The sequence below is a fragment of the Punica granatum genome, chromosome 6, assembly GCF_007655135.1.
Source record: "Punica granatum isolate Tunisia-2019 chromosome 6, ASM765513v2, whole genome shotgun sequence".
In the NCBI taxonomy this organism is placed as follows: domain Eukaryota; kingdom Viridiplantae; phylum Streptophyta; class Magnoliopsida; order Myrtales; family Lythraceae; genus Punica; species Punica granatum.
The window spans coordinates 1,660,169-1,668,257 of NC_045132.1; the positions used below are offsets into that span (position 1 = coordinate 1,660,169).

Consider the following 8,089-nt stretch of genomic DNA (forward strand, 5'->3'; position numbering starts at 1 on the left):
CCTTGAATATTTGAAAGATATTGTATATTAGATTTTCATATAGTGATTTTTTGAAAAAATAAAAATAAAGAGGGTTTAAGCAATAAGAGAATTAGAGAAAATTATGAAGGCGAGATAATGGTAACTCCTATAATATCCTCGAACACTATAAGATCTAGACCAATTCGAAATCACATGAAGAAGGTAAACACTAAAAGGTTGAGATACAACACAATGAGCCAATCAATCAGCACATAATTCCCTTTCCATCTCTATAAATTTTTCATAAACCAAATAATTCTTCCGGCTTACGGTATATTGTTATAGGACATCTGGTATGAGGTAATCTTGAAAGCTTGATTTTAAATTTTTTGAGCCCACCAAATTACTATGTTTGGTTTAATAAGATTATTAATAACCTAGATGCCCATGATAGGGATTGAGTATCTAGATTGACAACAAGACTATTAATGATATATAACATTTTCAGTCATACCGAATATAGTAAGAAATATTACGAGTAATTTTAAAGTGGAAATTCATTTGAGTTGAAATCTAAATTACCATTAATCTCAAATGCTAAACGCTAGCTTAATGTAAGCTTGCTGATTTTGCCTAGAACGGTTGCTCCATGGAAACTCGAAGTGTCTTTCGTATCGTGACCAATTTAGTCCGTTAAGTTTACACGATAAGTCGAATAAGGGGATATTGTTAGCCGTATATTAAGGCATAAATAATGATTGCCACCACACTCTTCACATGCGTGTGTGCACGATGTGTATATATACACACACACACATCTCATGCTATGCTCTCGATAGGATTAATCGCACGTCGAAGCAAAAGCAACTCGAAAAGGCCAAACGAGGAAAAGCAAAAGCATTCGCAAAAGTGACTCTCAAAAGGCAAAAACCCCGAAACGACACGACAGCTTCAGTCCAATGGAAGACGACGGGGACGCCCCGCCCCCGTTCTGGCTCCAGTCCGGTCGGCAGTCCCGCCGCCGTGGGTCATCATCGTCGGCCATTGGGTCCGGGGCCGTGGTGGTGCTTCTGTTCGCCGCCGCACTGGCCCTCGTCTTCATCGCAGTCCCCTCGGTCCTCTCCGTCACCTCTAAGATCTTCCGGCCCCAAGTCGTGAAGAGGAGCTGGGACTCCCTCAACTTGGTGCTCGTCCTCTTCGCGATTATCTGCGGGTTCCTTAGCCGGAACTCCGCCGGCGGCAATGGGAGCTCGTACGGCGAGTCCCGGAGCTTCGACTCCAGAGCTTCCCTCAAGTCAAGCCCTTCAACGCCGCGGGAGCAGTGGTTCGGGGACTCTGATCAGGCAGTGTATGATCGCCCGAGGTCGTTTAACCGGCTGAGGAGCAGCAGCTCGTACCCCGATCTGCGGCAAGAGCCCCTGTGGCCGGCGCAGGCCTATGATCGGAGGCGGTTTTTCGATGACAGCCAGATCTACCGGAGCAGAAAATGGAGAGATATTGAAGAGGAACAGCAAGGAGGAGGAGGAAAAGGAAATGGCGACCATGGCTATGGTGGGACGACTGAGGCCGAAGCCGAGGCCAAGACCATTCACGTGGATAGTGTAGAAGTTCAAGAAATGGAAGTTTCAGTTTCACAGAGGCCGCAACAGCAGGAGCCTCCTCTTGCAGCTGATCAGTCTGTTCCGCCACCAGAGCCAGCGGCGGAACACACTTCCCCGGCGCCACCAAACGGCTCTTCTGCACCGGCCAGGGCAACCAAGAGGAAGCCCAAGAGAACCAGTGAAGCTCTGTCGCACGAGCCGGAGGAAGAAGGTGTCAAAGTCATCCACACTTACAAGCTTCCGCCGACTCCGCCGCCGCCGCCGCTGCCGACGGCATTCGATTACTATGCCACTCCAAAGAGTGACAAGAATGAGAAGAAGAGAGGAGGGTCGGCGACCAAGGATTTCATAAGATCGCTCGGAAGGAAGAAGAAGCAGAGGCAGAAGAGCATCGAGAGCTTCGAGAGCCTCCTCCTCAGCTCCACGCAGCCTCAGTCTCGCCTCCCGCCACCGTCTCTGCCGCCGCCGCCGCCGCCGCCACTTCCCCCACCACCTTCCGTGTTTCACAACCTGTTCTCTTCCAAGAAAGGCAAGAGCAAGAAAGACCGCCAGCCTCCTCCCCCTCCTCCGCCTCCGCCTCCGCCTCCGCGGCCGTCATCGTCCCGAGCCACGAAGACCAGAACGCAGGCTGCAATCTCCCAGCCCAGCCCGAACACGACGATCATTCCTCGGAGACCTCTGGCACCAGCGAATCCAATCCGCTACAACGATTCCGTAAACTTAGGAAACAGATCGCCGCTGATCCCGATCTCGCCGCCGCCCCCTCCACCGCCTTTCAAGGTTCCGGACTGGAAGTTCTCGGTGCGTGGGGGCTACGTGAGGATCAGAAGCAGCGGTGGCGTCTCCAGGGGCAGCTCGCCGGACATAATGGAGGAGGAGCAAGCCTCTCTGGGTGGAGAGATGAGCCCATCGAGCCTGTCGGCGGCGTCTGCCAGCGAAATGTCGGAGCCGAGCTCGCCGGCGATATTCTGCCCGAGCCCTGACGTGGACACGAAGGCGGACAACTTCATCGCCAGGTTCAGGGCTGGCTTGCAGTTGGAGAAGGTGAACTCAATGAAGCAGAGGACCCGGTCCAACCTGGGCCGTGATCCGGACCCGGGCCCATCACTGTGAAAACCCGGCCCATCAAGCCCAAATCATTTTTTTGCCCTTTTATTTATAAGTTAATTAATTATTTTTTAATAATTTTTTGGGAGTCATATAGAGCAATTTGAAAGTTGTTATGAGGTATACTATCAGAGTGTGAATTCTGCCTCTCACGTACACTAGATAGGTTCCTTGTTGCATAGTAGTTGATATCGGCTAAATTAAGGACACGGGTTGATCGATGTTGGATTTCGATTTTTCCTTTCCATTTTTGGAAAATTAAGGTGTAGATTAAGGTTTTTGGGTGACAAGAAAGGGGGATGATCGGGGAGTGTGAGCATATCGTACGGAGTTTCTAAGCTCTCATATTGATACTTTGGGAGGTGGCAATAAGGAGAACCTGTTTAATGTCAGTGACTCAGTGTGTGTCTGTGTCCTGGATTGGAACTTAGCTATCCGTACTTTCATGCTTCTTTCTGGATATCCTCGACGCCAAGATTTATGGGCACGAGTACAGTTCGATATAATTGTCGTCGCATATGTCGCATATGTCGTGCCGAAATTCTCGCTGGTGAGGTCTCAAGTTACGCGGCTCTTGAGAAAAAAGGCAAGTATAGCGAAAGTACCAGGAAAAAGCATTTCCAAGGAAACTAGAAAGAAACCACCAACACGGTGGTCTAGTAATTTAGTCTCAAACGTTTCACTTGAATATCACGAGTTCGAATCTTATTGAAAATGTAAAGCTCGCCACTATATGGGTGTATTATGGACTACCGACCCATAATGTTTGATCCAGTGTGCTGGTTGGACTGCAATGACTAAATTGAGTTAAACCTCAGCGAGTTATGAAGAAAAAAACATTCCGTGACGACCATGTTCCCTTAATTAGGACAGCCACAGTGAGACTAATAACCCGACCTAACCTTTTATTCATTAAAAAAAAAAAAAAGAAACTAGGAAGAAGATTGAAGATTCTCGCTATTACATCGACAAGGATGAGCAGTGCAATTTACGGATAGAAACCAAAGAGTCCAGGTTCAATTGCGGCTCGTGCCCTTGATGACTATCTTTTGGTACGAAAGCCCAACGAATGTTCGAAATAAGCATGAATTTGAATCTAGTGTACTCAACCCGAAACAAGCCTCTGTTCTGAGTGCGTATTGTTGACGGTCTACCATAATTGATGGAACATTACAAAAGATGCATTCAAATTAGGAAAAATAACAAGAGCCAAGGATGACTTCCCAGGGATCACCGGCAGCAATTCCTTCTGGAATTGAACCTGCTGGCGAACCGGTTGACATCAGAGTAACCACTTGTGGCCATTCGCAGAAGAGCCACTCACATAACCCGGGAACCTCGAGTTCGAGTTTGGGAATATATACTCAGCTGTCACGTCGGAGCATGATCTGGTGGAGCCCACGTCTCTGTTAACCGATGTCTGGCTGTCTCTACTTTTTGATCCTCCAATTGTCGAGGCAGGTTGGCTTGATTCTTCTTGATGCTTCTTTGTGGAGAGAAACTGCCCGCCGGATCCTCTAAGCCTTCTTATTGCATGAAGATGCCGAGACTCATGAAGATATGGCTGAGAATTGAACATATACATGTACAATCTACATGAATTTCTAACTAATGAAACCAAAAGTTATACAAGATAAAGGACATTTACGTGTTCTGATGGGATACAGAGCGCTAGAACAGACGGAATTAGTTTTTTCCAGAGTGCAGAATAATTTGGCAAATGTACTTTCTGAAAATGATTCAAAACTTCTGCATATCATAATATTGCTGTAGGGGAAAATGATATTGAGTTTAACGGGTGCCCTTAAGGGACCTTTTCAAATTTCAAGACAGCAGAATAATATCTGGATATGTTCCTTCTCTATAAAACCAAGAAAGATAACGAAGTGTCTCACATCAGTATAAGACACAAAAACATGCTTTGACACCACGAAAGCAGAACTGGAATTGTTTTCGATTGCATAAAGCAGTGTTGACTATTGTTAAAAGGGTACCTTTCGATCTTTGGAGAGTTTGCTCTGAGCCTTGAGCTTTGCACGGTGCTGCCTTCTCCTTAGAATCGCATGATACTGTTTTGGGTTGACATAAATGGGTTCGTTTTTCATTGGATCGAACGACAGAGGAACCCGAGGGTGACCCATTCCCATAAGATTCGGGTGCAGGACCTGCTGATAATTTGATGATGAGCATTTTGAGAGAAAAGAGCAAAGAGAATGCATCCTTGTGTTTGCAGCACAAGTGAACCAATTCAGAGCCAATAAATAAGTTGGAAGATCAAGCATAAGAATCTAATGCGCAAGACCACAAACTCGATCTATATAATGTAATAGTGTTATAAACAGCTTTTTTCCATATATGAATGGTCACAGCGAATAACCCGACTTTTTTTTCTCTTCTTCAGTGCAAAGAGAAACCCAAATCTACTATATGCCTAAAATGTTCAAAGATGCATAAAACAGGAAAATTTTTATTCAATCAGCTGATATAGATAATAGGAAGCAGATGCAAAGTCAAAGGGAATTGGAGAAAAAAGAATAATTAATAAAACCTATGAATCTTTCCAAGGCTGTTTTAGAGATGCTACTTGATGGAAAGGATGGCCTATGGCCCGAGGTTTTGAGGAATCATAAACAAGTGGAAAGAACCGAAGAATTGGTGACGCAACAAAGAAACGAAAGGAGACATTTATAGAAAGCACATCGGAGTAAATATCACTGAAACAGAGATGGGAAAAGAAAATCAAAAGTGGAACAAATAAAATTCTTGCTGCCTGCTGCTTTCTTATAATTCCTTGTAGCTTTTTTGTGGTGGACAGAAGACTGAACCTCATGATTATAAAAACTATTCGATCCTTGAGATTTTTCTTTTCCTCCTTAACTAACTCCCAACCGACGTCCAGATTCTTCTTTATTAAGTTTTATCCAGCGTGACTTAATATATATGATGTGACAGGACACTGAACCGGACATGAGGAGAAGGAGGAGATTAGAATCACATTGAGAGGGGCAACCTCTTACATTATGATCCCAGTATTCAACTTTCAACTGACATGGAAGAAAGAGATATAGCAGATGTTACTGTTATACTCACCATAGTTTGGTGGGGCCCATAATTAGCCATTAAGCCGCTGAAATACAGTTCAGCATTGTGAAGAGGAGGGCACACCTGATCATAAGACAACGGAAAGACTTATTTTGGAGATAGTCCCGAGCCTAAAAGGAAGAATGAAGAGAAAGACAATTTAACTTACAAGCGACTGTCTGGAATCAAGCTGCGGCAGAGAAAATAATGTCTCTTGGGATATCACTGAAACGGCTGAATCCACCTGTCCTTCCATAGACTTCTGATCACTGGCATTACATTCTGAATAAAAGCGAAAAACTTTTAGGACAAGAGACATATATCAAGACAGTTTTTGAAGATAAGACATTTCACAAATCTCCGATGATGTGCCGAAACAAGCGATAGAAAGGCGAGAAGAACAACAGGAGATTCTGATCTTTAATTTCATTTTTTATTTTGAGGTCTTAGGTTACACTTTACAAGACATGCATTAAGGAAATTACACTGCATTTGTGTTCTAATTCACCAAAGACATCAAAAGTCGCCGCCCACTAAACTTATTGAACAAAGGTCTTCTGCGAAAAAAGAATAGCAAGGGATGCAAGCGAAGAAAAGATATAAAATAAACGAACCTGTTTGCACGGAAACAGCAGCTTGTCCTGATCGATTGAGTTCATCATTTTGGTGCATTTCGGGGTAAGAATAAGACTGGCCTGTTGACTGAGTCGATGAGGACTCCTGATCTTGAAACTGAGAGGTCATCGTCTGCTTATAATTGCAAGAAGTTTGAAGAGGCACTATTCCCGTTTTCAAGCTCAAATTCTTGGACTGCTCACCCTGAGAGATGGTTGAATTTCCAATAGACATTTCACAGCTAACCGAATATGGGTCCATCATGCCAGAAGAACCGATACAAGAAATTTTCTTACTAAACCACTTTCATTCTCGGACTGAAACAGGGCTTCACAGGTAAATTGGTATACCCTGAAAAGGGAACAGAAGAGAACGATGTGCTATGGTATCAGATTGCCTCAACATCGTAGTCCCATCGTCACAATACTATAAGCTGCTATAATAATAGCACATCTTCAACAAAGGAGAAGATCGGAATAGTGCAAAAGATAATGAGAGAGGAAAGCCGCATAACCCCAAAGTGACAGTTATTTCTGACATTTCTCAGCAGCAATCTAAAGCAAACTATGATTGGACCAAAGTTTACCAAAATTTCTAGCAGCTAAAATGTTTCCTATTGCATACTTTTATTGCTTTAGGCCCGAGAAAATGGAGATACGAGGATCAGAAGTTTATGAAGCGGCAAAATAGCAAGAAGGTACGAAGTTGAAACAAAACATACGCAATAACAATGGTGGAAAAACAATCATCACTCAATAGAAGATGCTAGCAAATGGGTCCTGCCATCGCATGCAAGTAAATCTGCGCCGGGTAATCCCAGCTAGTATATATATTAACCACGAAATTGCCCAACTTAGCATCCCGATATCCAAAGCAGAAAACATTTAAGCTCAGTTCCGTGCCTTTCTACCAATAATTCTTCCACCGGCAGCAACTTTTGGGAAAAAACCGGCTGTTTAGCTGTCCACCAGAAGCTGAGAAGATTCTGAAAATACACTGATAGAACTACCAGATTAAGCACTACCCGATCTTCTGACCCGCCAAGAATCTCACTAAGAACACGAGACAACTAAAACCAGAGGCAGAAATGGAGACATTAACCCAAACCCGAGGCACCATAGCTCAACAAGCAAGCAAGCTCCTGAACTATGAAGAAACCGATGAAACAAAGCTCAAGAAACAGAAAACACAAATACCCAGTAAGCAAAATCATTAATTTTATCCGGAAGAACATGAAATTAGAAAGAAACAAACCTTCCACTTGGTAAAACAATGGAGAAAGACAAAGACTGTAAGTGGGGGTGCTTCTGATGACACCCTTAAAGACAGACACCTCCTGAAACATTCATGCCTATGAGATTAGACGAATTGGCTGAAACCTCAACTTACTGTTGGAGGTGTTCTGTATTGAATTAAATAGAGTTGTACATAACATGTTTTAGGAAATAAATAAATGCAGAATAATTACATAATTATGATACAATCACTATACTAGGAAAGCTAGGATTTGAAATCACTATTTCCTCTATTACTCCCCCGCAAGCGCAACGGGGAGTCTTCCACGTGAAGCTTGGATCTGAGAGTAGAGAATCGAATAGAGGAGAGTCCCTTGGTAAGACCGTCAGCGAGTTGATCTTCAGAATTAATAAATTGAATATGAAGCTGACCTTGCATAAAACGTTCTCGAACAAAATGGTAATCAATTTCAATATGTTTTGTTCGAG

The 8,089-nt window shown here is 43.8% G+C and overlaps 2 protein-coding genes across 4 annotated transcripts; one reads left to right on the top strand and one right to left on the bottom strand.

Moving 5' to 3' along the window:
- The first annotated feature begins 731 nt into the window (after window positions 1–731).
- Window positions 732–3,119, top strand: LOC116210197 (serine/arginine repetitive matrix protein 1). The gene has a single exon (XM_031544025.1). It carries the CDS (start codon window positions 921–923, stop codon window positions 2,673–2,675), a length of 1,755 nt encoding a protein of 584 aa, XP_031399885.1. The 5' UTR covers window positions 732–920; the 3' UTR covers window positions 2,676–3,119.
- Window positions 3,120–3,664: 545 nt separating this feature from the next.
- Window positions 3,665–7,761, bottom strand: LOC116210228 (nuclear transcription factor Y subunit A-6-like). Of its 3 annotated transcripts, none has more exons than XM_031544077.1 (6): window positions 7,620–7,761; window positions 6,365–6,716; window positions 5,920–6,032; window positions 5,760–5,834; window positions 4,664–4,834; window positions 3,665–4,233 (listed from the first exon to the last, which is right to left on the bottom strand). In XM_031544077.1, exons 2-6 carry the CDS (start codon window positions 6,627–6,629, stop codon window positions 3,952–3,954), a joined length of 906 nt encoding a protein of 301 aa, XP_031399937.1. In that variant the 5' UTR covers window positions 6,630–6,716; window positions 7,620–7,761; the 3' UTR covers window positions 3,665–3,951. The 3 variants fall into 3 exon arrangements, with proteins under 3 accessions (XP_031399937.1, XP_031399935.1, XP_031399936.1); XM_031544075.1 differs by having other exon boundaries at window positions 4,664–4,837; XM_031544076.1 differs by lacking the exon at window positions 7,620–7,761 and adding an exon at window positions 7,268–7,593 and having other exon boundaries at window positions 4,664–4,837.
- Between the last annotated feature and the right edge of the window lie 328 nt (window positions 7,762–8,089).

Excerpts from the sequence above, each read along its gene's own strand:
- LOC116210197 (XM_031544025.1), top strand. The coding sequence starts at position 921 with ATGGAAGACGACGGGGACGCCCCGCCCCCGTTCTGGCTCCAGTCCGGT.
- LOC116210228 (XM_031544075.1), bottom strand. The coding sequence starts at position 6,629 with ATGATGGACCCATATTCGGTTAGCTGTGAAATGTCTATTGGAAATTCA. Across the intron at positions 6,033-6,364 it reads TGCTGTTTCCGTGCAAACAG|AATGTAATGCCAGTGATCAG; the intron begins GTTCGTTTATTT and ends GCTTTTATTCAG. Across the intron at positions 5,835-5,919 it reads TTGATTCCAGACAGTCGCTT|GTGTGCCCTCCTCTTCACAA; the intron begins GTAAGTTAAATT and ends TCTTATGATCAG.